Consider the following 27801-nt stretch of genomic DNA (forward strand, 5'->3'; position numbering starts at 1 on the left):
GTGGCCGCGCACTAGATGTCAGCGGTGCCTTCCCCAGCGCGCGCGCGCCTTTTGGCTGATTTTTTTTTTTTTTTTTTTCTCGGGGAATTTTTTTTTTTTTTTTTTTTTCCCAGCCCCTCCTTCCTTCCTTCCTCCCCTCCTTCCCCGGGAGCAACGCGGGGCCCTCCGGGGGCTCCCCCCCGGACCCCGTTCCCCACCCCGGCGCTGCGCTGCGCGGCGGCGGCGCGTCCCCGCCCCGGGGCCGGTGGGTGGCGAGGGGCGGAGGGTGCGCGGCGGCGGGGCCGGGCGCGCCGCAGGGCAGCGGGGCCGCCATGCCCGCCAAGTCCAAGTACAACCTGGTGGACGACCGGCACGACCTCCGCATCCCCCTGCACAACGAGGACGCCTTCCAGCACGGCATCTGCTTCGAGGCCAAGGTGGGCAGCGGGCGCGCACCCCACGGTGGTTTTTCCCCACCCCCCCCCCCACCCCTCCCCTTCTCCAGCGCTTTTTGCGCGGTTCTTCTGCGCCTTTCCCTCGAGGTCCCATCCCTTCGTGGTGCCCCAGCTGAGATCCGGGAGTTGGGGGAGTCCTTCTGCCCCGTCCCAAGCGGTGGTGGAGGTGGCAGGAGCTGGGGTCACCCCGCTGCTTCGCCAAGGAGCCCTCCCGAGCCTCTCCGCAGCATCACCTGGGGACGTGGCCCCGGGGAGCTGGGCACCGCAGGCATCCTCCGGCACGGGCACCCTGGGGTGCCACGGAGGGGTGCAGCAGGACACCTCTTCCCCCGGCTCTCCAAGGCGAGGAACTCGCAGTGTGAGCGGACAGAGGAGCCCCGTGCCATTTGTGGTGTGCTGGGAGAGGTCAGGGACGCCTGCCCGAAGTCAGGGCTTGCTGTTTCCCCGTACAAATTTAAACCATTCTTGCCTGCGGATTTGGCAGGAAGCACTGTGTTGGTTTTCTTCTGCTGGGACCTCTCGGGCTCATACTCCTTTCAGGCTGTGGCATCCCACAGCAGAGTGCTCGTGACCTCTGAGCAGTGCGAGGAACAGCCGAGCATCTGTCTACTTTGGGCAGGTAGCTGGGGGCAGGCAGGGGGGCAGCAAGCCATGAAATTTGGGAAGCAAAAACGTAAAATCCGACCCCCTTTGCTGTTCCCGGGGGATACAGTTGTCATCACCATGATGAGATACTCCAAGTGGGGTTGACTTGGATAAATGCTGGTGTAAAAGAGTTCCTATAAAAGAGCAGCAGGGAGGTGGGCATCTCTCATACACCATTGTCCTTGGAGGAGAGGTGCTGGCAGGGGAAGGACCACGGGTTTGGCATCATGTTCTGTGCAGTGGCCTGGTGACATGCCTGTGTCCTGCTGGATGGTGCAGAGCTGTGCTGGGAGGGTTCGTCTGCAGAGCCTGTTGCCCATCCCGTGGTGGGCACCGTGCTGCGGGGAGCACAGCAGGGGAGTTGTTTATGGAGCAAACTTAACACCTGCCTTGTGACTGTTCCTGGGAATGGCTGCTCCAGTTCCAGGAGCGAAGGGATGCACGGTGGGATAAGGAGCTGGGTGCTGTTGTGCTGCCAGCACCTGCTGCACAGCGGCACCCTTCCTCCGTCCCTTCCCCTGGGTGCTCTGCCCCTTCCCTGCCCGCCTGGGGTGGGAACGGGGGCTCGGGGGGAGCAGTGGGGCACGGCTTCGTTGCCCCCAGTATGCTCACATCTCATCTCTCCTCCGTGCTGCTGGTGTGGCTGTGGCACCGGGGTGGTGCGTGAGCCTTTGTTAGCGCCTCTTTCTTTTATTGTGTGCCCCGTGGCACGCGTTACTGCCAAGCACGAGCCGTGGGAGCCCTGCTCCTGAATTTGTGTGTTTCTCCAGCAGCTCCTGATGCCAGATGCAGGATGCAGATGGCTTAGGCAATTACTCCATCCTTTTATTAGATTGGTGGAGATTAATTAAATGCTTACACTCCTTTAGTTCCTTTTATCCCCAAGAATCCCGGGCGCTTAAACCCACACGGCTCTTGTCTGAGCGAGGCACGGAGCGCATGGCGAGGCGGCAAAATGAGAAACGTGGGTTTAGAGCAGAGCTTTGGGGGAGCACAGGAAGAAGAAAACCCCTTGTGTCCTGTCCCCAAACAGTCTCTGGCAGAATTACACGGGTGTTAGGAGGCTGGAGCAGCCCAGGCAGCAAGCGCTGCGCCTTCCTCCTCCTCCTCCTCTTTTCCTGGTACCTGGTGTTGGTCCTCTACCTGCCAGCTGCTGCATTTGCCCTGGCAGTGGTCACCACTGTCAGGTTTTGGCCTTTCCCAAGCACACAAGGTGATGAAAAGCAAGCGGTGCTGTCGAAGGCGATGCTGTCAGGAGAGGGGCTTGAGCTGCGCTGCGCACCGGAGCCGCTCGCAGCCATATGCTCTGGCACGGGGACACCACATCGGAGCGCAGCGTCCTCCGAGGATTGTGTTAATCCGTTTTCTGGAGATAAACCCCATGGCTGGAAAATCCCGCTCCATCTCCTTAGGGATGGTAATGCGCTTCACACCTTGTGAGCTGTTTTTGCTGGCCACCTCTCTTGGCACCGAAAGCCTCCGTGTCTCTGAAGTGCCTCCATCGGGCCAGTGGGAATCAGGGGAGCTGGCTCCGAGGGAAGGCAGGCTTCAATTTCTGCCCATTGTGGTCTGAATTGTTGAATAAAATCAAAAGGCAGGCCTCTGGAGTGTGCTGAAGCATTCGGATGAAAGAGCTGTGAGCTGCAGCGTGTCGCAGGGGAGCTGGCATGAATTCCCACTTGTGCAATGGTTTCCTGTTTAAATAAATGGGTATTTATAGAGTAAAGACACCTTCTGTCCTCCTCCACCTCTCTGCCCGGCGTGGCTGCTCCGCTTGGGGCAGGGAGGAGGGGATGCGAGCTTGCTCTTTGTGTTCCCACAGTCACGGTGCTGCAGAACAAAACCCAAAAGCAGCTCAGGTGTAGCTCTGCCGTTCCCAGACCCATTATTTGGAAGCAGGTTTGATCCTTTGATCCCACACTCACTGATCTGTTGGCAGAGCCCTGCTGTACGCGGTCCCCCAGGAGAGGGGAGATGTGATGTCCGCAGCACTCTTGGCAGGCAGGGTTTTTGGGGTTTGGATGGGCTTTTATTTTTTATTCTTTTCCCTACCCTTAAGGGATCTTGGCAACCGAGCATTTTCTGCGGCGTTTGTCAGTACTTTTTCTCCACTTTTGTGCGTGGGAAACTGAGAAGGAACCGAGCATCTGCTGCTGGCTATGTTTGGAGACGGGACACGGAGGAGACTTCACTGGGATCCAGTACGGCCCTGCCCGTGAATCCTGCCAGCTCCCAGCAGACAGGCAGCTCTCCTGCCTGTCCCCTCGCAGGGCTGCGATGGTGCCAGTGCCCGCTGGCCGCGGAGGGGACCTAAATGGGCCGAGCCTCGGGCATCTCCCACCCGGTCCGACCCCCTCGCCTGCTGCAGGCTGCCCTCACAGGCGTTTCTCGCCCCCTGGCCGGGTGTGCTGGCACCAGGCAGCGCTGGCAGGGGGTTGTTCGAGCAGCAGGTTGCTCGAAGCTCTGCCCCTCTAGCTGGCTGCCGGAGGCTTGGCAGCTGCGCCCGGGGGCTGCTTCTGCTGGCAGCTCTCGAGCAGCGAGCTCGGCGAGGGCTGCTCAGCCAGGAGCTGTGGAGCGATCGAGCCCGGGACCGCTCGCTGCGGGCTATAAATAACCCTCCCCAGTGCCACCCGGCTTCCCTGCAGCAGGGACCTGTTTTTTGCCGTGCTGGTGAAGTCGTTTCATGGGTAAGAAGCCCTGGGGGGCTGTTGGCTCCCACTGCCTGGTGGCCTGGGGCCGTGCGGCTCTGGCACCTTGCGCCCAGGGCCAGCCCCGTCCCTGTGTCCCCACGTCCCCATGTCACAGGGAGCTGGCACATGACTGCCTGGGCTGGAACAACACCGAGGCTTTTCCACGGAAGGCGGCTGGCACGCTGACTTTTCCTTTCCTTCTGAGTAAATCTCCCCATGGCTGGGGCAGGGCAGAGCGCGGGGGGCTCGCCTGCCTCCTCCCGGGCTGCTCGTGGATCACCACCACGGGTTTCCTCTTCGCACCATGCTGATTTTAGAGGTGCACTCCCCTAATTCTGCCTTGGCCCTGGCTGCAGCCTCATTTTTTCCCCCTGGTGTTGCAGCATCCACGGCACAGTGGTAGGGAGGGAAAGAGCAAAGCTGGAAAGCGCTGCCCTGCTTTTCGTGGGACTAGAGGAACGCAGGCAGGATTTTGGGGTGAGCACCCCATGGGCGATGCCTGCTCCTGCACCGCTGCTTGCTCACAGCTCCTCTGCTCCAGCAGCTCTTCCCCCGTGTCTCGGGGAGGCTTTTGGGGCTGGCGAGCCGCCAGGCAGCCTGCCCGGGCTTCCCTGGCCGCCGGGGATGATTCAGCCCTGACCTTTGCACGGGGTCTGGCCGGCGGGGAGGCGACGTGCCTGGCTTCGCGGCTCCTCTCCAGCAAGGCTTCCCCGGCCCCGCGGACGCGGCTCAGGAGGTGTCCCCGGGAAAGCACCTCAAGGAAATTCTTTGGGGCAGAAGGGCATTAAACAACCTCGAGGGGTGAGGAAACAATAAAAATAAAGAGAAGCTCAAGGAGCTGTGCAAACACCGCACTGGCAACATGAGTCTCTTGGTTTTCCAGGGGACGAGGAGGCTGCTGTGCTGAGCGGCGTCCCCGGCTCGTTCCCACAGCCCGTGGCAGGACGAGGCTTGGGCTGTGAGTAAGAGGCTGGAGGAGAGTGGGACCAGAGCGCTTATCTCATGCGAGGGGCTGATAAGCACGGTGGTTTCTCACGCCAGCCCCGCTCCTTCACCGGGGAGGAGCTGGCTGGAGGCTGACCTCCACGTCTGCATTTTTTGGGGGATGCTCACCACTCTGTGAAGGGTTGTTCCTCTGCAGGGCGCTTCCCGCTTGTGGTTTCTGCCCTTGGCGCTGAAATAACCCAGGGCCTTGGTCCATCTGTTGGTTTTTGTGAAATGTGAAGAAAAAAAAAAGCTAAAATAAATAAATAAATAAATAAATAAAACAACAACTTGCAGAGCAAGGGGAGATGTGGGTGTTTGGGGCTGAGCACAGTGGCTGCGTGAAGCAAGGCGTGGCTGATGGGGTTGAGGCAGATGGCAGTGGGATGCTCTGGTACCCGGGTTTGGGGCAGAGGTGTGTCCTGCAGGGTGCCAGGCACGGCGTGGCTGTCTGCTGGCCATCTCGTACTTCCTAGTGATGCTTTCCAGGCTTTGTATTAAAAGAAATAAAAGGGAAAAAAAAAAAGAAAAAGGAAAGTGATTGGTGGAAAAGACACCTCTTAGACCTGAATCTTGAACTAGGGAGGCTCCATGCAGGGTGTGTGATTGTGAGCTGGCCAGGACTGCTGCCTTTGTGGCCGTGGCCTCTGCCCAGGCTGTGGTGCAGGGCTTAATTCCCGTTGCATAAGGCTTTCCTGCACCGCCGCGGCACATGATGGCCAAGCCAGCTGTTTGCTGGTTATTTTTATATCTGCTCTGTGTCCTCACAGCACCGGCTGCCCGGTCCTGTCGGTGCTGGGGGCTGTGGCCACCGCCTGCATCCTCCCGTGGGAGCAGGATCAGTGCGGGTGCTCGGCTCAGCCAGAGGGGCTCGCTCTGCTCCAGCGTGCCCAGGATAGGAAGTAAGGGGCAGTAATTAACAGGGAAGGGCCGTAATTAACAGGGAAGGGCCTGTCACAGGACAGGCTGCCCCAGTTATCCCAGGGTATTCCAGTATCCTGGCTGTTGCAGGTGCAGTCGGGGGGATTTTGGGTTACCCCCGTGGGCTTTGATGCCAGCAGGGGTGAGTGAGTCCTGCTTGCTGAGGCTGTGCTCCTTTACCAGGGCTGAAGCCTTGTGGCTGTATCTGCTGCTGTGGCTCTGTTTCGTGCCCTGAATTACCATCAGTCTCTCTAAAAAATGTTGGTTGCAGGTCAGGAGATGTTTGAAAGCCTCCTCGCCCCCCTTGGTGCGTGATGCCTGCTTAGTGGGGAGCAGTGCTGCTTCAGGGGGCACCAGGCTCCAGCTGGGCTTTGCACAATTCACAGTTTTTCTTCTCGATTTATTAAAAAGATCGATCTGGCTCTTTCTGGCAAGCAGGAATACCAGAAAGAGCAAACAGTGGTGTAGACCATCTCGTGTCCCTTCGTCTGCTGGGAAGCCCGAGCTGCGCTGCACCCAACAGGCTGCTGCACCACCTGCACAGGACTACCCCGCTTGAGTCACTGGAGCTGTTGTAGGGTTTTCTTATGAGAAAACAACTCTGTACATCTGCCAGGCAGAAAGGATGCTTGTATGGGGACTTGTCTTGCTCCTAGGGACAGGCAGGTGGGGTAATGCCCGGTCCCTGTGCCCACTCAGGATCACCGCACCCTGTGCCACCCCAGCTTTTGTCTGTCCCTTCTCCAAGTGACCCAGCTTTCTGAGCTGTCCCCAGGGCCCGGTTCCCGTCTGCTCAGTGGAGTTTCGAGGTCCTGCTGCAAACGGGTCAGCGTTACCAGCCCGGGACATGCAAAGAGTGCCTGGGTGCGGGCGGGAGGCAGGGCTGGGAAGCACTGGGGGGGCTCTGGACACAGGGGGGAGGCGAGGAGGCTGCTTGCTGTGCTCTGAGCTGTGGCCCCTAACGCGTTTTTTCTTTTCCCTCAGTACATAGGCAGCCTGGATGTGCCGCGGCCCAACAGCAGGGTGGAGATCGTGACGGCCATGCGGCGGATCAGGGTGAGTGCCGTGGGGGTGCCCCTCTGCACCCCTTCCCCGGGATCATCCGTAACTCTCCACCTTTCCCCATCCAAATATCCGTGTGCCACGTGGCACGCTGCCACCCCAGAGCATCCCCAGCACCTGGGGTACCCAGGACATCCCACGTGGGCTGCCTGAAAACACACGGGTGGCGTGCGGGCAGGTTCGCTCCTGGCTGACGGCCCCGTGCGAATTTCAAGCCCCGAGCGCGGAGAAGCCGGCGGCACGGGGGCTCAGGTCAGGGGATGTCAGCTGGCTATGAAATCATCCGACTTCCCGAAATAGGCACGGGCAGGGTGCTCGGCGCTCCGGCCACATAATGCCTGGCCGGCAGCCACCGGAGCAGCTCTTCCTCCGCTCCCCTGCCTGCCGCGTGCGGCCGGGAAGCCTCCAGCCTCCCCCCGGGGCCCGGCGGTGATGTTTGGGTTTATTTGGTTGGTTGTTTGTTTGCTCCCGAATTTCAGCACGGGGAGAGCTCGTGGGCTTCTCTTCCCTGCACGCTGCCCTCGGCAGTGCTTAATGTCGCAGCCTGAGGGCAAGCTGGGATGTCTTTGGGTCTTTTATTTGTTTTTATTGTTGTTTTTTTGGCGTTAGAATTGCTCACCTTGGTTGCAGGCTGGGGTTGGGATCTGTTATGCCGTGGAGAGCTCTCTGAGGTCTGTAGGCGGCTGTTTCCTCCTCGTCCCCCGGGACCCCTGTTGTTCTGGGAAGAGACATTTGGGGTAGGGCTGCTAAAAAAAAATAATAATATAATAATAATAATATAAAAAAAAAAAAACGTGGCTCTGGTCCCAAAATCACACAGCTCCGCATCGGGGCAAGAGGACTGGCACAGCTCTGAGAGCTTAAATAAACCCAAATGTTTAAAAGCAAAACAAACCAAAGCAGTCCTCATGGGCCGATGGAAGCAGCCTGACGCCCGGCCTAGACAATTTGTAGCTGAGCAGATGCAAATTAGGGTAAAATAATGATTTCTTCTGACAAATGATGTGTTTGAAACGTGTAACACGGGACAGATGCATGTTGTTAAGGGATGTGAGTCTGCAGATGTGGTCTGCCAGAGGGACTGGGAATTTATTTCTCACTTTGGGGTGCTGCTTGCAAAGAGGGTGCCAGGAGGGGTGGCGTGATGGGGTGTCACGTATTTGGGGCTGTTCCTGCTCCCTCATTTGGGGCTGTGGGGGCACGGGCTGGGTGCTGGGGCTGGTGATGTCTCGGCTGGAGGTCAGGGAAGTTCTCGGGGAGCTGTGTCCTTCAAGGAGCACAGCACTTACATAAAATCCTTCATGAATTTTATGCAGCTTTTGATGCCTGTTTTAGGGCAAACATGGGGTCTCCCTGCTTGTTCTCACCGCCGGTGAAGGAGCAGCCTTTGGGCCACCTCCCCGCTGGGTTTTGGCTCCATGTACCGAAGGATAAAACCGTGCACGGAGGCACCCTGCCTGGCAGCGGGGGTCCCGGGGAGGGCAAAAACACCCGGGGAGCCCCCAGGAGCTGCTGGAGGATGGGGCTGGACTGCGGCATCCCGCTGGGACGGAGCCCTGACCCGGGGAGCGGGGCAGGAGGCGCATAGCAGGCATTGCTGGCATTCCTGCGCTGCCTGCCGCCCGCCCGCTCCCCCGCAGCACAGCACGGCTCCGCCGGAGGTCTCTTCCCTGGGTCTGGAGTCAGAAAAAGCGTGTTTTTTTGTTTTGTTTTTTGCCTTTCCCCTCCTCATCTCAAAGAGGCTGACCCAGTGCAGGTCGCTGGGCGTACCTCCCAAACGCTCCCTGCCTCTGCAGCCGGGAGGGATCCATCCCTCAGTCTCCTTAGGTTGTCGGTGGGCACCTGAACCTCAGCAGGTCCCGAGTTCAACAGCGATTAAATGTTGGTTAGAGCTGCAGCCGGCCTGCCCTGTGCAGAGCTGCTGAGCTGGAGGGATTCAGAAAGAAGCTGCTGCCAGCGAGGGGCTTACTGCGCCAACATCTTCCCAACCCCAGGCACTATCAGCTGCCGAAGAGCTGAGTTTCAAACTCCTGAACTAGCTGCAAGACGTCCTTTTATTTTTTTTTCTTTTCCCAGAATGCCTGAGCGCAGTGGTCGGTCCCTAAATGGCAGCCCTAGCTGTGTGTTTGCTCATGCTGTTGCGATGTAAATGTATGCAAAATGCACAATCCTCCTCGTGCTGCTGGCACCTCTCCAGCGCAGCCCAAGTTACCTGGCCGGGGCTTGGCACAGTCGTCCTGGAGGGTTTCGAGCCCTCCTTTTTGCTGAGCATGGCCTGAAGCCAGGTTTTCTCTGGTGCCAGGAAGGATGAAATCCTATATAGCTGCTGTTTTAAATGCTGCTTACGCAGAGGTCTCCTGCAAGCCTGCTTCTGGGAAGTGTCCAGCAGAGGTTTGCAAAACCACGAGGCACTTCAGGCACTTTAATGCCTGGCTCCTCCAGAACTCCTGCTCCGTCAGGTACATCTCATTTCGTGGGACTTCTGCTGCTTCGCATAGCTGAGCTTTTTTTATCTTTTTTTTTTTTTTAAGCAAATTGGCAAAATTTCTACATTTCAACAAGCTTGTTGAAAGCCCAATTTTGCATCCTCCGACCGCCACGTGCGCAGCTGGTGTGAAAATGGGTGCGTTTGGGCGGTTCTTTGCACAGAACACGTGGTGTCACCTGGAGCCCATTTCACTAAAACCTTCGAGATATACCTGCTTGCACCGCAGGGGGTGCAAAAAAAAAAAAGCGTTAGGCCATTTATATCTTGCTTGAGGAGAGGGAAAAAAAAAGAAGGCAAACAGCACAACCAGCGCGGTTTGTGCAGGGAAACGGAGCAGGGTTTGAAAGCAATCTGCTGAGGGTGGGTGGGCTGCGGTCCCTGCAGGGGGGGTGCGTGGTGGTGGGCTGGGGGTGCGCCTGGAGGAGGCGAGGGAGGCAGCTGGCTCCTCGCAAGCAGCGCTGGGTTTAGGGCAGGCTAATGGTTTCCCGGCGTCATCCAGGGCAGGCAGGATTGCCTTCCCTCTGGGAGGGCCCGGTGGGGTGTTTGTCATCGTTTCAATTGCTCTTTCGGTGTCCTCCAGTCAGAGCAAGAAGGGCAAAGGTTCCCAGGCGGGTTTATGGCTCTGCCAGCGCTGCCTGACGTCGTAAGGAAGCAGCCTCCTGTCTGTGCCAGGCCTGGCACCGCTGTCGGCGCTGGGCACGTACCCGTGTGACGAGGGGTGTGGGTGCCACGCCATGCTTGTGCTTCTTCCCGGGCTGCAGCGAAATGCTGAGGAGCCGGCAGCTGGACGGGGCTCTGCCCAGGGCCCTGCTCTTAGGTCAAGCTAAAACGAGTGAGTCTGGGTCAGCCCCTGGGACTTGAGCCTGGGAAATGTGCTGCGTAGTCCTGTTGCTTCCTTCTGAACCCTCTCCCATTGCTTCATGGAAGCAGGTGATGAAACAGGTGATGCTATGTCAGGATGTGATACTAGGGATTTCCACAGCGCTGTGCTTTGAGATAATTTCGCCCTTCTGTTTTGCCACACACTCCCTTTTTCACGTGCCTAGGGCCGTGCTGAGTCCATCACAGCAGCACGACGGGGTGCTCAGGTCACCATCCCCCCTGCTGGGTGGCACCGCTCAGTTTCGGGGCCTTTTTCAGCCTTCTGCATCCTGTGCATGCAGCTTCTGTTCCTTTTTCCTTTGGGAAGCCGCCCGGCCATTGCCACATAAATCCAGCTGAACCGAATAGATACCAAGTTCCTGCACGCTTGACCTGGATATCAAAGGCACTGCTCCCTCCCAGACCTGCATGAAAATCAGCACTGCGCTCCCGCTGCTCTGGGGCTTGCTGAAAGAACAGTGGCATTCTGTCAAATTCCTATTGTTGCTTCGTTTTGGGATCCAGCAGCTAGTGGATGGCATCCCCTTAGGCCGGGCTGTGCTATTGTTTCAGATAACATTTGTCAAATTGCTTGCAGGGGGGAAACTTGGAATACATTCTGTAAATCTCTCAGAATGAGATGCCTTTGCGTGGTGCGCTTCTAATTTTATTGGGACAGCTTAGGATCTCATTTTGCAAAGGGCTGTTGCCGTGCTGAGTTGTGCTGCAGTCCTTGTGGTTGGTGTGAAGTCCCACATTGGCTGTTTCCTAACTAAAAGCTCAAAACCTTTTGTCAACTTGGAGGTTTTTTTTTTTCCAGGATCTGAGCCTATAACTCCTTACAAAACCCTCTGAAGGGCATTACTCAGACCTGCTGATTTCAAAATGTAGACTTCAGTGAGTAATTTTTAATACCTGTGTTAGCTCTAGCTGAAAGAGGAGCCTGGGAACAAACGTGTGATGTGAAGAGCTGCCTCTCCTCTCCAGCTGCAGACCAGGAGCGTTGCTGCGCACCGCTAGCACCTAACGAGCCCCACAGGGCCGCCTTGTTTCTGGTGCGCTAAGCATTCAGTGCTGTTGCTCATTCATTCTTTATTAATTGCCTGAATTTCATAATTGCTGATTTAGTTACGTTATTGCCAGCTCGCCTTCTTTGGGTTTGCCATTGCTGTTCCGCCCGGCCACTCTCGGCTGCTTTCTGCGCCGCGTTGCTCAAGCTTTTCACGCTGGGTGGGTGAGCGCCTCGTTGGCGGGCAGTGAAATGGGTGAGTGAATGAATCCTGGCCGTGTTTCGCAAGCCGGGCTGTAAACCTCGCCGTGTTCAGCTTCTGCTTGCTGTCAGCCACATGGATACGTGCATGTGTCACCCCATTTTGTCACCGAGGTGGAATTGGGGTGGGCGCGCTCCCCAGCGGTGCTAGCCCTGTGGTTGCCTTGGGGCAGTGCCTCCCTTAGTGCTGATCCTGAGCATGTTTTTCTCTTCTGAAGGTACCTGCCAGGCATTTTCTGGCTCTCTCAGTACCCGTGCACCCCAGGCTGGTGCAGGACTGCCAGCCAGCCCCAGCCTCGGGAGCGATGTCCCGCGGGATGCTCGGTGCCTCTCGCCCTCCTGGCGGCTCTGCCCTGTGGGATCTTCTCCCTGCTCGGAGGAGCTGATGGGTAGCTAATTAAAAATACCGCAAATTCCAGCCAGATATGGGGTTTCCGAAGAATGTGCTGCCGCTGCTTATATTAGCAAGGGCTGATAAATAGCAGAACGCGTGCGGCTCAGTGCTGGTGTCTGCAGGGCGGCCTGGTTGCTGCTGCCCCATGGGGGTCTCCAAATGGGAATTCTGCAACGGGGGGCTGAGAGGCAGCTGTTATCCACAAGAACCTTATCCCCTTGACCGTGTGTTCGGTATTGATTTTTATCCACTCTGATTTCTCCTGAAATGCTCGGGGTGAGGGCGGCTGCGGCGCGTGCCCCAGCGCGTCAGCTCAGCTAATGGAACTTGGGGGCAGAAAGGAAGGGGATGGAGGCAGCTGTATGGTGGGAAAGAGCGAGGCGAGCAGACGGAATTTATTGTGGAATAGTCAATGTTATTGGAACACATATTTTGTGTGATAAATGGGCGTGCTGCTGTGATCTGGGCTTGTTTCAAAGCACCGAGCCCAGCTCTGCTCTGCCGCTCTCGCAGCGCGGGTATTTTTAGACCGATTCCCATTTATACCCGTCAGGACGCACGGCCGTCACAGGCAGTTACCAAAATTAAAGCAGAAATTGGATGGGAATATCGGCCCTGACCTTGTCAGCACAAACCACAGCGACAGCTATTTCGGATGCACGCGCACCTCGGAGCTGTGCTGATCCATATGCACAAGCGCAACCTCTGCTGACCCGCGGAGGAGCTCCACAAAGCGGCGTTAAGCCCAAAAACCAGCCTCCAGCGCTTCGTTTCTCCCCCTTTCCACATCCCTGTGCCCCTCGGTGGATTGATAGCCTCCAGCAGATCCCGACAGGGGCCAGGCAGGATGTTTTCAGCCCCGGTTCTGGCACCATCACAGGGAGGGCTTCCTGGCGCGCCTGCGCGTCGCCGGTGTCCGTGCGCACGGGGAGGACGCCGTGCTCGGCCCAGAGCTCTCCCCCAGCCCCGGGGGACCAGCAGGGACCTGTCTCTGCCTGCCCGAGTAATCTGCTCAGTGTCCTCCTGCTGGGGTTGGGCTCACTGCAAGAGGCTGCCTGCTGGGGAAGGGACCCAGCGGGAGAGGGGGGCGAGGGCAGCAGTGCAGAGAACGGGCTGGTGGTTGGCAACCTGCGCCTGCACCCCTTGCCAGGTGTGTGCGTCTTGTCTACGTGCGAGCTCTCCCAAGAGTTTGGCCTAAAACTTGGCTCACAGGACATGTGGGCATGCCGCAGCACCACGCTGCATGCTTTGGTGTGATGCAGCCCTGTTCAGGGCTGGAAATCATCCGTGGGCCTTCTCCCGTTAACGGCACCAGAGCCAAGAGACCTTCCTTGTGCTTTGTTACTCTTTTCCTGCAGAAACCATTCTTGCTCTTTGCTTTCCCAGCAATGGGCCAGGGCTGTGTCAGGTTCCCCTTCCAGGGGGCAGCTGCTGGGGCTCATCAGAGCTGGGGTTTTGGTGCCATTTCCTCGTGTGGGTCAGGCGAACGCAGCCCCAGTGCTGCTGTTAGCATCCCAGCAAGGGGCCTCCAGGGTCCCCTCTGGGTTATGCCTCACATTTCTGGCAAGCGTTGTCATTTCTTGTGTTTTCGCTGCCAGAAATGGCCAGATACGTAGCTTTCCCCCGGAGCTGTTAATTCTTGGGTTTCTGGAGCTGCAGAGCCTTGATTAAGCTCGCCCTCAGCTGTCACTTGGGAACAAGTTAATCCTTCATGAGCAGATCATTACCGCTGCTCCTCCGAAGGGCTGGGGGAGACTTCACAAGGCTGCTGCTTCTCTGTCCTTCAGTACTCTGAGATGATGCTGGGTTGAAGCCTCGCTTGTGCTTTACCAGCTGGGACGGGGACAGCCCGCTGCATCTGGAGAGCTTCCACTGAGGAATCTCACATTTATTTGCTTTCTGCTACCACTGACAGTAGTCCGCCCGTTTCTGATGGAGAATGCTGGTGGGCAGATTGGGGTCTGCACCCACCGAGGTTTAGCTTTTGGACTGAAATGAGGGCGTCTCTGTTCAGGCTGATCTGTTTCAGATGCCTGTGCGTGTGGGGCGATGCCGAACCCGGAGAGGCGCCGTCTCCCTCCTCCAGCATCTCACCTGCCTGACAGCCTGCAGGCATGGCTAAAACTTTCCTTACACTTCTGCCGTGTAGGAGCCGTGAGACAGGGGCAGATAACACGTTTCTAGGGATGTGGAAGGGTTTTTTTTTATTGTGCTTTTCACACATACCCATCGCACTCAAGGCTCGTACATAATTTTACTCCAAACTGACAAGGGTACATGCGCTCCCTATTAAGTAACATATGTTCCTCTGCTCTCAAGAAAGGGCAGCTCTAATACCCTGCCAGTAGAAATGTGTTGTGCAATGATGCATACACCAGCTGGCATTATTTTCCTTCTAAGAGCATGCCTTTGAAGTTATTTAAATAGCCAGCTCTGCATAAAAGACAGATGTTGAAAATAGACTCCCACTAACCTGAGGTCAGTGCTGAGGCTCTTGTGCTCCGCTGTTTAAAAATGTTTCTTTCCTAATTGAGAAGATAAACATGTGTGTTTTTTTGTGGGGAATGTAAAATTAGAGGGTAGTGTCTTTATTCACTTGCTTCACGGCTGCTTGGAGTTTACAAGTCATCTAATAAATTTTTTTCCATTAGTGAGACATCCCTAGTTTCTGTCTTGAATACATTACCAAATAAAAAGCATATCTCAAAAGTCTGTTTGCAAGCCTTGAGCGTTTTAGCAGAGTTGTTAACTGGAGCTTCAGTCGGGCAAACTGAAGGACTGGGGAGCTGTGCAGGCCCAGGAAGAGAAACATTTTTCCATGGCTCTTTCCCATTTCTGGGCATTTCCCTGAAGTTGTGCATCTTCTGGGATCATCACATTGCTATAGCCAAGGATTAATATAATTGATGTAAGCTTGCAATATTTTTATGGATGTTTCAAAATCTAAAATTGTCCCCGAGAAGGGTAAAACACCTGGGTTGAAAGCCCAAAAACCTTCACGCCATCTGGGTAGTTGTGAGAAAGACGGTGACAGGCAAAGGGGGTGGGGGGGGAGCTGCACAGACCCTCTGCCTTCCTTCCTTCCTTGCTGCCAGGCTGGGTGATGATTTCTGAGCCTTTTCTGCATGAAACAGCAGGCTGGGCTTCATCTCTGCGAACTGGAGACATCTGTAGCCAAGCCTATCCTCCTGGTTCCCCCAGCGGGGGGAAATGTGGGTTTTTTCTTGAAGCAGCTGCTCCAGCACCGTTAGTAGGATGGGTTTTGCTCTCCCCACGTTTCCTTGCGGGTTGGTCCTTGGGCCCCGGGTGAGGTGGGTGTGCAGGGCCATGCTGAGCGATCTGCTGGGTTTTGGCACACGTGGAGCCGTGCTCGGTCTCGGTGAGGAGCTCGTTAGGGCTGGGAGATCTTATCGTGCGCGTGGGGATGCAGGATGTGACTCCCAGCGAGAGCTGCTCTGGCGTCGGCCCAGCATCCCTGGAAACGTGCGGGTTGTCTTCTCCTCCGGATCCCTCCTGGCTGATCCCTCCGCAGGCTGGGATGCAGTAACAGATCGCTGAGCGGAGCAGCGGCACCGTGAGCTGGGAGGTTTGAGCAAGCCCTGCACAGCTCTGAGTTCATCCCTTACAGCCTGTGTGGCTCCAGCCTGGCTCACAGAAACTGCAGGGACCTGGCCCCGGCTCTGACCCTGCCCAGAGCTACTGCTCGGGGTGAAACCCGCTCGCTTTGCTGAGTTACAGCCTCGTGAGCGGGGCAGAACAAATTGCGTGCTGCTCCCACAAGGTGCCGGTGTTCCTACTTGCCCTGCTGCTCCCTTCTCCTGCTGCTCTCCCTCCCTCCCAGCCTGTTTGTTTCAGCTCGGGGTCTCTTCCCCAGAGTCACTTGCAGCCCGTGTGTGTTTTGGGGCGCCTGTGCTAACGAGCTGGGGCTGGGGCAGGACGTGGGGCAGCTCCAAGTGCGTGGCTCAGGCTTGCAAGGGAGCTTGGCTCTGGTCTAGGCACTGGGATAAAGGGCGAGATTTACGAGAGCGCTCAGCAGATCTGGCTGCTGGGTCCTCCTGAGCGCTCGCTTCCCTCACTGCCTTCGGTTCCTGCTGGAGTTCTGCCCTCGGCACGCGGGGATTTGGCTTCAGCACGGCGCGGGCGGGCGAGGGATGAGCCCGGGCAGTGCCCCTGGTCTGCAGCCATGGGTAGGGCCAGGCGTGTGGGAGCGTCTGCCGGGCTCTCTGTATCCCCTGTGTCCCATATAACCCGTGTGGGGTTTGGTAACCTCTCTGCTAAGCGCCCTGCTCTGTCTGGGCGGCTTTACCGGGGCTGGTGCTCACCGAATCCCAGACTAAAAATAGTCCCTGTAACCACGAGGTGTATTTTGGGCTGCTATCTCTCCGAGCCCAGGTTAATTAGCACTCGGGGTCACCCCGAATAGAAATCCCCTGGCTCCAGCAGCTGGGTGCTGATGATCAGCGAGCAGCAGGAGGCAGCGCCAGGGCCGTGGAGCATCCACCACGTGGCACACGGGGCTTTGGAGAGGGTTTTGGGTTGCCTGCTGCTGAGTGCTCAGGCTGGAGCCCACCTTTTTGGGGCTAAATCGGGATGGTTGGGTTTCAGAGGCACCGCTGTGGTCTTGGCACTGATCCTTAGTAGTGACAGGGGGCTCCTCGTTGGCCAGCTTTGGGGGCAGCCCCCTCCAGCAGGGATGCAGGGAACGAGCCCTGCAGGCAGCTCGTGGGTAGGGGATTTGGGGGCCGGCTGTAGGCTCGGCAGGAGCCTGAGCTCTGCGTCCTGCAGCCCATCACCACGGCTTTGGAGCACGTGGGCTTGCCCAGGCTGCCCGGCGTGCGCAGGGAGAGGCCGAGCTGCGTCACCCCGCCGGGCGCTTCTCTGAGTCATCGGGATCACTCGTCCCCGCCAGCCGCTTCCAAGTGGCTTTGAGGAATTGTATTTTCATGTCTTTTGTCATGAAATTGCAGATCGGGGCCAGCAGCTTTCCCTGCTGCCGGAGCTAATGCAGCACGCGGCGCTGGAAATGGCACGGGGCAGGGCTGTGCGTGGGGCTCCCGGCTGGTGCTCCCCATATGGGCTAACGAGGGGGTTAATTAAATCCCTCTTCTGCACGTAGAGGCCGTGGGGCTGCTGTGCCGGGAGGGGGCTGTGCCCTGTGTGTGGGATCGGTGCTCTGGGGACCCGGTGTGAGTGGTGGAGCAGTTCTGTGGGTCCCCCGAAATCCCACCGGGATGGAGGTGGGGGCGAGGGGAGCAAAAAGGGGGTCACAAGCACGATTCCCATGCTCACAGTGCGGGGCTGTGGATCCTCAGTGCCTCTTGGGCTCAGCTGGCCCAGTGCCTGCTGTCCCCAGGGCCACGAGCATGTGCCTGGACCCACTGCTGGGGGTCCCTCACCCCACAAAATGCCGTGGTTTTACCCCAAAAGCGCAGCTCCTGCAGAGGACAGGATTTCTAGGTGCAATGCAGGAGTTTGCTCAGCCAAAAGGAGCGCCTGAGCTGTTTCCCCCCCCCCCCCCCCCATTTATCCCCTCGCTGCTTGTAGGGCTGTGCGTGCAGGAGGGGCTGGATTTAGGGGCATCGTGGTCTCTCCCCGGGGCTGGGCCGGAGCTTTGTGTTTAGCCACTGATCTTTGGAAGTTCCTGAGTTTTATTTCCCATCCAGTGACTTCTAACTGAAGTGGGTAATCGCATTATGCCACCTCCCCCGGCGCGGCTCTCGGAGCCCTCAGGAATCCTCTGTTTCCGTGCCGAGCCCCCCGCGCCCCCGCTGATGTAGCATTTCTCCTCCTGGAGCTCCCTAACAGCCACAAACCCCCCACAGCAAACCCATGGGGCAGGGAAATCACCCGGAAAATCAGGGGATGTGGCCCCTGAGAGCATCCTCAGGGCTCACCCAGGCCTCTCTCTGCAGTATGAGTTCAAAGCCAAGAACATCAAGAAGAAGAAGGTGAGCCTCGTCGTGTCGGTGGACGGCGTGAAGGTCATCCTGAAGAAGAAGAAGAAGGTAGGGCACCTCGGGGCGATGGGGACCCGTGGGGTTTTTGGGCTGCAGGCAGGGGAGGCCGTCAGCTGGGGCTGGAGAGCAGCAGAGCCACGGCGAGCAGCGTCCCAGCACCGCCTCGGCCCCGTGCTCGATCTCGAGGGCAGCATCTGACGTACTCATTTTCAGCTTCTTCCCTTGCAGAAAAAAGAATGGGCCTGGGATGAGAACAAAATGCTCGTCATGCACGATCCCATCTACAGGTAAGGCTGAGCCCCGGGTCCGGCAGCGGCCGCTCGCAGATCCCTGCCCTGCTGGGAGGAGGAGGGCAGCTCATGCAGAAAAGCCTCCTCCTCCCCCCAGGCTCCCCAGGACAGCCACTAAGCCCTTGTTAATGATCCCAATTAGAGCCATAATTAGTGCTGGGAGGGGGCAGGCGCCCGAGCCAAGAGGCCACCTCTCCAGAGAGGCACTCAGGTCTCGTTCCCATGGGTGCCCCGTGGTGCTGCCCTGCGTGGGCTGAGCAGAGAAATCCCTGGGCAGCCTTCGCAAAGTGTTTGCTGCAGGTTCATGTTCTCCGTGTGGGCAGCACGGCTGCCAAAAAAATAAAATATAAAACGGATGGGCTTTAGCAGGGCTGTGCTGCAGAGGCTGGGCAGCTGCCAGCACCCCGGAGAAGAAAAAAGGCTGTGGCCTTGCAGTGTCCTGGCCACGGTGGGCAGCGTGTGCTGGGGGCAAACCAACTCCATTTCCCTCTTGGCAGGATTTTTTATGTGTCCCACGACTCCCAGGACCTCAAGATCTTCAGCTACATCGCCAGGGATGGCTCGAGCAACGTCTTCAGGTGCAACGTCTTCAAATCCAAGAAGAAGGTGAGGATGCTGGGGGGATGCCCCTCGGCTGGGGTGGGGGGGGGTGTCCCGGCGGGGTGGCCGTGCTGACGGAGCTCTGCTCGCCTCCTCGCCCGCCGCAGAGCCAGGCCATGCGCATCGTCCGCACGGTGGGGCAGGCCTTCGAGGTCTGCCACAAGCTGAGCCTGCAGCACACCCAGCAGAACGCCGACGGGCAGGAGGACGGGGACAGCGAGAGGAACGGGGACGACCTGGACGTCCCAGGTACCGTGCCGGGGTGAGGTTGTGGGGGGGGGGGGGACTTCAGAGCCGCCGTCTCTCCGCGGTGCTGGCTGCTGGCTGCCACCTGCGGGGAGCGGATTTGCACGGCGCTGTGCCCCGCGGAGCCGGGGGATCTCACCCAGCGAGGAGCCTTGGCTAGGTGTCAGCCGGCATCCGCGCAGACATCCCCCGTGCTGCGAGCCCATTAGCGGGGGCAGCGGGTGCCCGAGAGCTCTCCGTGCTCGGCTGCGCATGCTGCAAGCGTTTCCTCGCCGCTGCCAGGACGGGGGCCAAAGCGGGGACTGTCCCCATGTCCCCAGGCTGGCTGCTGACCCTCTGAGCGTGTACGGGTGTGAGTGTGGAAATGCTGCACCCCTGGAGGCTGTGGGGTCCCCCCGGCACAGCCCACCCTCTGCAGCTGCATTGACCTGGGCAGCTCCCCGCTTGTTTTTCCTCTGCACAATGTACCGGCCGCGGTGTGCAGCTCCCCGGGGGATTTCTGAGCATCTGGTTTTTTTATTTCTTTTTTTTTTTTCTCTTTTCCCGTCACCTCCTGTTTACCTTTAGCTCTCTGTGCCTCCCGATGGCCCATTTCCCCTGAACACATGCAGGGGCTTTGGCTGCCGTTCCCCAGCTGTATTTCGGCCACGAGCCCTGGGCAATGGGGTGGCGGGGGGGGATATATGGGGGTCCCAGCTCTGTCCCTGCCCTCCCACAGCCTGCCGCCTCACCGCCGTGGAGCGGGCAGCCACCTCGGCCGAGGAGACCGACATCGACGCCGTGGAGCTGCCGCTGCCCGGGGCCGGCATCCTCGACTTCAGCCGCGGCGTCACCGACCTGGACGCCGTGGGCAAGGAGGCGAGCGCCGACGCCAAGGTGCGTGGGACCTTCTGCATCCCCGTGCCTAGGGGAGGGGGCTTTTTTCAGCATTGCCCAGCTCCCGGAGCAAAGCCATCGGCCTCTGCCCTCTGGCTGGGGGCCTGGGGTGCTCCTGCAGAGCGCCGGGCTCACTGCAGCCATGCCCTGATGGGCATGTGCCCTTGCTTTGAATGCATCAGTTTATCCCCTGCGTGCTTCGGGGGCTGCCCTGTGCCTGGTGGCTCTCCAGGGGCACTGATGGGGTGACGCTTTCTCTGTGGGTGTGTTGCAGGGCTGCCTCCACCCCGAGGACATCCTGACGGCCTCGCCCAAGCTGCTGCTGCCCTCGTCCGCCCCGCTGCCCGACCTGGGCACGCCGCTCTCTGCCCACCACCAGATGCAGCTCCTGCAGCAGCTCCTGCAGCAGCAGCAGCAGCAGACGCAAGTGGCCGTGGCGCAGGTTCGTCCCACCATGAGTTCCTGGACCTCTACCGGTTACCCCAGCTTTCCTCGCCCCCTGACACCCCCCAGAGCTCCCCAAAGGTGTTTCCAGATACGTGTAGAAGTTCCTTGAATTATGCCAAGCGCCCTTCCCGGGTGCTGTCCCAGGGGGCTGGTGGCACAAGCCTCCATCCCTGTGCCAGCTGTGACATTTGGGCTCTGCTCGCTGCCTCCCTGCATCCCTGGTGCCTGTGTTGGAGGCAGCATTGGGGCCGGGAGGAGGGATGCTCTCCGGGCTGGTGCTGTCAGCGCTGAGCTTCTGCACCTGCTTAGCATTTAATTGCAGCTCCACCTCTGCCAGTTCCTGCTTTGCCCACCAGCGTTGGGCAGGGAGCTCCTCCACCTCCCATGTGGTCACTTTTCAGGCCAAAGTAAAACCAATTTTGATTTTCTTTCTCCATCAAATTCATGCTTTGTCTCCCTGGGCACAGGAGCCAGGGATGCAGGCAGGATGGGTGCAGTGCCAGCGTGGCTCCTGGGTGGCTCTGTGCTGCTGTCCCCATGCCTGGAGCACGCTCCTGGGGCTCTGCAGCTGACAGCAGAGCTGCCCCAGGTCCCACCCAGCAGTGTCCCCATCCTTCCCAGGGCCCTGGGGCAGGGCTGACATATTGGTAGCTGTGCTGAAACAAACAGGCGCTTTGCCCCTGGGCAATTCCCTGCCAGCTTTTTCACCCTTGGGCTTGTCCATCCTCATCACACTGGTGTGACGGGGCTGTCCCCTGTCCCTCAGGTCCACCTGCTGAAGGACCAGCTGGCCGCGGAGGCAGCAGCCCGGCTGGAGGCACAGGCGCGCGTGCACCAGCTCCTGCTGCAGAACAAGGACCTGCTGCAGCACATCTCGCTGCTGGTCAAGCAGGTGCAGGAGCTGGAGCTGAAGCTGGCGGGGAACAACACCAGTAAGTGCTCCCTACCCCGTTCTCTCCCCCTGCAGCTAACGGGATCCCCGTTTTGCACATTTCCCATATTTTGTGCAGGGCTGTGTTAATGCCTTTCTGGCCCGGCCTGTGCACGTGCAGATTGTGTGGCCGTCAGCTCCCTGCAGGAGCTGGGTGGGAGACGGAAAACCTTTCCTCCTGGCTCTTTGCAGGCCCCCTGGGACTGTCCTTCCCCTGGAGGGGCTCCGCAGCCTGCTGTGGCGGCCGGGAGGACCAGGGTGGCTCTGTGACCACCTCTCAGCCGTGCCCTTCTCTTGCAGCGGGCTCCCAGGACAGCCTGCTGGAGATCACCTTCCGCTCCGGCGCCCTCCCTGTGCTCTGCGACCCGACCACCCCGCAGCCCGAGGACAGCCACCTGCCGCAGCTGGGCCCCGGCTCGGGCTTCCCCAGCGCCCTGGGCAGCCCCATAGGTAGGAACGACTGCCTGGTGAAGCTGGAGTGCTATCGTTTTCTGCCGGGCTCGGGGCCGCACGCCGCGGAGCCGGCGCTGGGCAGCCTGGAGCTCCTCAAGTTCCGCGAGTCGGGCATCGCCTCCGAGTACGAGTCCAACACGGACGAGAGCGAGGAGCGTGACTCCTGGTCCCAGGAGGAACCCCCGCGCCTGCTCAACGTCCAGCCCCGGCAGGATTTGGGAGACAGCCTGGAGGACGAGATCGCGGTGTAGGGCACGGCGGGAGGTGGCGTGGAGAGACGGGAGCCCTGGTGGGGCCGGGGACGGAGGAGGGAGCGCGTGGCACCGTGCCGTGCCCGGGGGAGATAAGTGGCACCCGGAGATGTGCCAGCTCGGCAGGAGCAGGGCACAGCCCTCGTCCTTCCCCAGGCTGTGTCCCTGCTGCCGGCCCCGTTGTCCCGAGCTCAGCACCCTCAGCTTCGTGCCAGGCTTGCGCTGCGCCCTGGTCCCCCGTGCCTGCCCCCGGGCTGCGTTGAGAGGTCAGGAGGAAGGGAAGCAAAGAGCCCCCAGCACCATCGCGGCCCCGCAGGGCCCTGTCGTGCTGCTGGCATCGCTGCCAGAGCCCCGTGGCACACAGCAGCCCCCAAACTGCAGGGGTCAGCCCGTGCCTCCCGTGCCGGGTTGGGAGGTGGTGGAAGTGGTGGAACTGCAGGCGGAGCGGTGAGAGAGGTGGGGGTCTTTGCTGGGGGAATGAGGGAGCAGTTGTGGGGTGGTGAGCGGGGATGGGAGGGAGCCAAGAGGCAGTACGGGGCGGTGAGTGGGGTTTCTGCATGTGGAGGTGGTGGGAGAGGAGGCGAGAGCAGGGGGACACCGGGGATGAGCCTGGGAAGGTGAAGGGGTGCGAGGAGGTGGCACGGGATGGCCGGGCACAGGCAGCATTGGCAGGGTGCTGGGGTTTGTGGTGTTTTGGGATGGGGTTGGTCCCTGCCCGAGGCAGGAGGGGGCTGTGTGGGCACTGCCTGCCCCTCCCCGGGGCTGCAGAGCAGGGAGCCAGGGAGCGCAGCACGGGACGTGCAGTCCTTCCCCTCGCTGCCCGGTCCTCAGCACGGCTGCCAGGCTTCGAAGCCTTTCTGGTGCTCATGTTTTTAAGTCCTTCCCTGCACCCACCTCCACCACCAGCTCCCTGCTTCGCTTTATGGACAAAACCCACCCCATTTCCCAGCAGGTGCTTGCCTGCAAACCAGGGCTGGCAGTGGCTGTGCGGGGACACGCACAGAGCCTCCGTGGGGAGCGAGCTCTCCTCCTGCAGGCACCCTGCTCGTCTGGATTCGGGGTGGTTGCTGAGCCCTATTTGGGGGTCTCTGCCCCCCCAGGAGGTGATGCCAGCTGTGCACACTGCTGGGAGCTGCCCGGCAGCAGCGGGTGGCACGGGTGAGGAGCGGCTGTGCACGGGGGCTCCTTCAAGAGCCTGATTTGCACCCTTCAGAGGGGCAAATCGGGGATATCAGGGTCCCCAGCAGCCCCCCAGAGGCCGGTGGTTGTCTTTAGGGCCCCCCAGAGGAGCTTTTCCCTTCTCTACGAGCACATTTATCAGCTGCCCGCTGCTGCAGCCTCCAAGAGGCCACGAGCCAGAGCCCTGATGCCCCCCTTAGGAAATGCTGGGAGGGCTGGGGGTTGGCACGGTCATTTTCCCCTCCTTCCACCCTCCTGTCCTGCTTCTGCTTCGCTTGGTTGCTTGCCTGCTGCTCTCCCCTTGGCTGGCTCTGTCTCTGCTCGCTGTGCCTAACCCCTGGCTGCGCATCTCCCCGCCTCGAGCTCGTGCCCTGCTCCCTGCCGAGGGAGGCCGGTGGCATCCTCCTGTCCCCATCCCCTCGGGGCTGTGGGTGAGCCCCCCGGGGTGGGCGAGGGCTGTGCTGGGCGCTGCCCACCCGGCAGGAGGGTGGGTACTGAGGGCAGGAGCTGGGGGTCCCGGTGGGCCTCCGAGCAGCAGCCAGGGGCTTGCTGGGGACACGAAGGTCAAAGGGACCGTGGGATGGTGGAGTTCAGGGCCCTTAGGGCAGGGAGGAGGGTGAAAGGCAAGCTCGCAAGCCTGGGCTTCACCCGGGGGTGAAGTTAGGGAGGCTGAAGCCAAAACGGAGCTGAAGCTGGTCAGGGATGGGGGCACCCTCATGAGGCTGCCTGTGGCACGGAGCTGGGGGCAGTGGGTGACACCGGGAGCCCTGGATGGGCTGGAGAGGCGGCTGGAGGGACTGCAGGAGCTCTGCGAGGGGCAGCACCAATTCCCTCCTTGGAGATCCTCAAAAACCACCGGGACGTGGTCCTGGGCAGCCTGCTCTGAGCATCCCCGCTTGAGCAGGGCTGGGAGTGGGTGCCATCCCGAGGGCCCTTCCAGCCTCAGCCCTTCTGTTCTCCTCCTCACCCGGCGCTGCCTACCGAACGCCTCTCTGGCCTCTCACTTTTGTTACGGACCTTGACTGGGAATTTATAGCTCTATTTTTTGTCCTTTCTTTTTCCTACAACTGTCGTGTTACTAACCGTCGACTCAGCCTATCTGGGAAACTGATCTGTCAATGTAAGTGCACTTAACCCTTGGGTGTCGTCATCAGTTGATTGGCTTTTGCTAAATAAATCTTTCTATTTCTCAAGGCTTTCTGTTGTCTCTTCCTTCTCACTGCCTCTCTCTTTCTGTACTCCTCCTGCCCTCCACGCTCTGCCAGGCCGGGCTGGCAGCCAGCACCGGCACCCCCGGCATCACGCAGCCCCCTCAAAACCCAGCATCCTTCCCCGCGGGACCCCCAGCCCTCCCCTGCAGCTCGGCTCTGCCTGGCTTGTGGTGCCAACAGCAGGCTGGCTGTGAGAGCGAGGTGCCCCGAATGTTTTTTTTTGGGATAGAGGCACCATGTGGGCTCATCTCAGGGCTGGCTGACGGTCGGAGGGTGCCCGATGCTGCCTCGAGGGTATCCAGACGCTGAGCGGCGCCTTCCAGGCTCCGTGACTCTTTTTTTGGGGGGGCTGCTGGGAAGAGAAAAGTCAGAAACGGCCTCTAAAAGGACATCAGGAGCAGTGTGTCAGCGAGGGGCTGCGGGAGAGCAGCAGGCCCTGCTCCGCGTGGCGTTTATTGCGCTGCTGGCTGCAGCGATGGAGCAGTGCCCTCCCGCGGCGGCTGGGGCTACTGGGGTGCCGGGGGGCCCTCCTGCGCCTGGCTCTCCTTCTCCAGCAGCACCTTGAGCTTGCGGTAGTACGCCTTGCAGCTGTAGCCCTCCTGGGAGCTGTGCTGGATGTGGGTCTTGACCGCCCAGAGCGTGGGGAAGACACGGCAGCACGCCCTGCACTTGTAGCCGTGCCGCGGCACCGGCTGGCCCCGCGCGGCCGCCAGGATGTCCCGCACGGTGATGCTCACCCTGCCGCTGGTCTGCCGGCCCCTCTGGGAGGGCTGGGGACCCTCCGAGGAGCAGGAGGAGGAGCAGATGGTCTCCGAGAGGCGGTCGGCTTCCTCCGGCTCCTGGGCGCCGGTGGCCAGGCTGGAGGAGAGGTGCTGCTGGGGGGCTGCCGCGGTGCGGATGAAGTAGCTGTACGGTGAGAACCAGGGCCGGTAGATGGTGCGAGCAGGGAGCTCGCTGCCCGCCGAGGTTGTGGCTGCAAAGGGAAGGGCAGCAGTGAGGTGGGGGTCCCTGTATGAGCCCGGTCCAGCATGGAGAGCATCCCCTCCAGCGTGGGACACGTGCGGGATGCTGGCGAGACACCCACCAGCACGAGGAGGGCTCACCCTGCGGCCAGCTGGGGCTGTCCCTCGCGGAGCTGCACGGGCACGGGGGCGAGCTGGCACTGCTGGAGGCAGCACCCGCAGCCTTTGGTGTTCCTGCTGGGAAGACGTGGGGTGAGAAAGAGGGCAGCGCAGAGGCGGGCTGCGCCAGCAGGACCCCCCCGGTGTCTAAAAAGCACCCTTTGCCACGTGGGGCCCCCTTCCCCTGCCCACCCAGGCAGGTTTGTCTGGCCGGAGCATTGCGTGCCCCCCTGCCTGGGTGCTGCCCGCGGGCACTGGCCTCAGCGGGCAGGCCCCGGGGGCAGGGGGGCTCCAGGCTGCCCCTCCCGGTGCCACGGGGCATGGCCCCCACCCAAAGGGACGGCACCGCAAAGCTCTCCATCGCCCCGGTGCAGCTTCCGTGCCAGGCCCCAGCGCCACGCTGCCATGGTTTCGGCAGCTGATGTCACTGAGGGCACCCCAGGGAGCTGCTGGGCACCGGGCGCAGCCCCTCCGAGGGTTTTCAGGGACCCGGTGCTCAGAGACCCGCTGGCTCCGTCCCTCAGGGCTGCCAGGGCACAAGGGACGAGGTGTGGGGGTGCTCAGCCACACAGGCTGCAGCTGGCCCAGCGCAGGGTGGCACAGAAACATTGGGGTTTTGTGCCCGCACCCGCTGAATCCCATCTCTGTAGGCAGCCAGGCAGGGGATCGGCACCGCACCTCGCCTGGCAGCATGGAGAGAGCATGCAGAAGGGCCAGGCCTGCTGTCCCCTTGGTAAACCCTCTTTTTCTCTCTTTTTTTTTTTCCCCACAACCTGCTTCCCAAGCTGCTCGGCACCAGGTAAGAGACGCTCTTGGTGTGCTGTCAGTGCCAGCATGGTGCCCTGGGCTTGCTGCTCCCTCGTCTCACCCCGCGCTGTCCCCGCTGCATGCACTGCCCTGCGCAGGCACGGCACGGCTGCGGGGCCGCGGGAACAGCCTCCCTGTCCCCAAACCGTGTCCCCAACTTGCTGCTGGTGGGCAGCCCTGAGGCATTCACCCCCTGCAGCCCAGCTCACGCCCGCTCTCCACTCCCTTTCCCTTCCAGTGGACCAGAGCATGTTTGAAAACGCCAGCGCCAGCACGGCCCCCACCCCGCGCCCACAGCACGGCCCCGCGGGCGCCCCGGCGCAGCCCTCCCGCCCTGCCGGCAGCCAGCACCTCCGCAACCTGGGCAAGGCCGTGGGGGCCAAGGTGACCGATCTCCTGCGCCGCAAGGAGCCGGCCGGCCCCCCCGGCGTGGGGGTGACGGAGGTGAACGCCAGCGCCGGTGCCGCGCTGGGCACGGGACAGCCGGGAAGCGAGGAGGGGTGAGTGTCCCCGCTGCGTGTGCCCCGGGGCAGGGAGGTTTGGGCAGGCTGCAGGGGTCCTGGTGTGGGGCTGCGTGTCACTGCTGCGCTCTGCTTGCAGGCCCCCGGGGCTGGACGCCTTTCCCCGGCTGGACCCGCCGCCCCCCGTCGCCAAGAAGAGGACTCCGCGTGCCCTGAAGACCCCGCAGGATATGCTCATCGCACCCCAGCCCGTGGGCAGCAGCGTGGCGGAGCCCCCCGAGCCTCCCTCAGCACACCCTGACCCTGCCGAGGAGTGGCTGGGGGCAAGGGACCTGTCCCCTCCCGAGCACCCTGGGGTGCTCGGCGCAACCGGTGCCTCGGCACTGAGTGGGGACCAGCCGCCTGGTGCCCTCCCCGTGCCCGACCTCATCCACAAAGGCAGCCTGGAGACCTCACCCCGCAGCGAGAAGTCCCCCCGGGGCCCAGGGCTGGAGCATGAGCTGCCGGGGAGCGCGGGGCACCCAGAGCCCTGCACCCCGAGCCGGGAGGCAGAGGGTCCCCATCCCGACCTGCTGTCCTTCGAGTAGCAGCGGGAGCGGAGCACGGTGGGGGCTGGATCTCCCAAACACGTCTCTCGCTGCCGCTTGCTGTTCTTGGGGTCGCTATTTTGGGGATGGGGGGGAACCCCAGGCTAGCAGGAGCCACTCCTCAGCCATCATTCCTGAACCCCTCCTCCCTAGATGCCCAGGAGGAGCACTGCCTGTCTTGCCACCGCTTCTGCAGCCTCATGTGCGGGTGCAGAAGTGCCAGGACCCTCCTCACACCCACATCCCACCCCCTGTGCCCACTGAGCAGCCCCATTCCGGGCTGCCCACAGGCCCTCCCAGCCCTGCCGCACGCTGCCCCCAGCCCCGAGCCGTGTCCAGAGGCCGTCCCGTCCCTTTGCGGTGCCATCTCTTTGCTGTGGAGCCCCAGCCCGTGCTTGTGGCATGGGGAGGACCGAGCTGCCCCGGTGGGCACCTCACTCTGTGCGGGCCACCTCCCCTGCCCTCTGGTATTTTGGGGGGCGGTGGAGCTTCTGCGGGAGACCGGGACACGAGAAGCCACGCAGTCCCCTGATACCACTCCATGATCGTTTCTGGAGAGGTTATCCTGCACAGGGACCCCAGGGCGGGTGTGAGGAAGCAGCTATAGGATGGCACTTGTTACCTGGAGCATCCTC

General features: G+C 60.6%; 2 protein-coding genes across 3 annotated transcripts; both read left to right on the forward strand.

Annotated features, from left to right (window-relative positions):
• The first annotated feature begins 311 nt into the window (after positions 1 to 311).
• Positions 312 to 22270, forward strand: NOS1AP (nitric oxide synthase 1 adaptor protein). 2 transcript variants are annotated; one of them, XM_032192403.1, is made up of 10 exons: positions 312 to 416; positions 6659 to 6730; positions 17662 to 17754; positions 17920 to 17993; positions 18494 to 18602; positions 18704 to 18845; positions 19561 to 19718; positions 19993 to 20160; positions 20932 to 21097; positions 21397 to 22270. In XM_032192403.1, exons 1-10 carry the CDS (start codon positions 312 to 314, stop codon positions 21798 to 21800), a joined length of 1491 nt encoding a protein of 496 aa, XP_032048294.1. In that variant the 3' UTR covers positions 21801 to 22270. The 2 variants fall into 2 exon arrangements, with proteins under 2 accessions (XP_032048294.1, XP_032048295.1); XM_032192404.1 differs by having other exon boundaries at positions 17935 to 17993.
• C8H1orf226 (chromosome 8 C1orf226 homolog) lies at positions 21488 to 27166 on the forward strand. Its single transcript, XM_032192405.1, has 3 exons — positions 21488 to 21546; positions 26357 to 26618; positions 26719 to 27166. The coding sequence occupies exons 2-3, from the start codon at positions 26368 to 26370 to the stop codon at positions 27164 to 27166; spliced, it is 699 nt and encodes a 232-aa protein (XP_032048296.1). The 5' UTR covers positions 21488 to 21546; positions 26357 to 26367.
• The last annotated feature ends 635 nt before the right edge of the window (positions 27167 to 27801 follow it).

The sequence above is a fragment of the Aythya fuligula genome, chromosome 8 (genome assembly GCF_009819795.1).
Source record: "Aythya fuligula isolate bAytFul2 chromosome 8, bAytFul2.pri, whole genome shotgun sequence".
NCBI classification, from domain to species: domain Eukaryota; kingdom Metazoa; phylum Chordata; class Aves; order Anseriformes; family Anatidae; genus Aythya; species Aythya fuligula.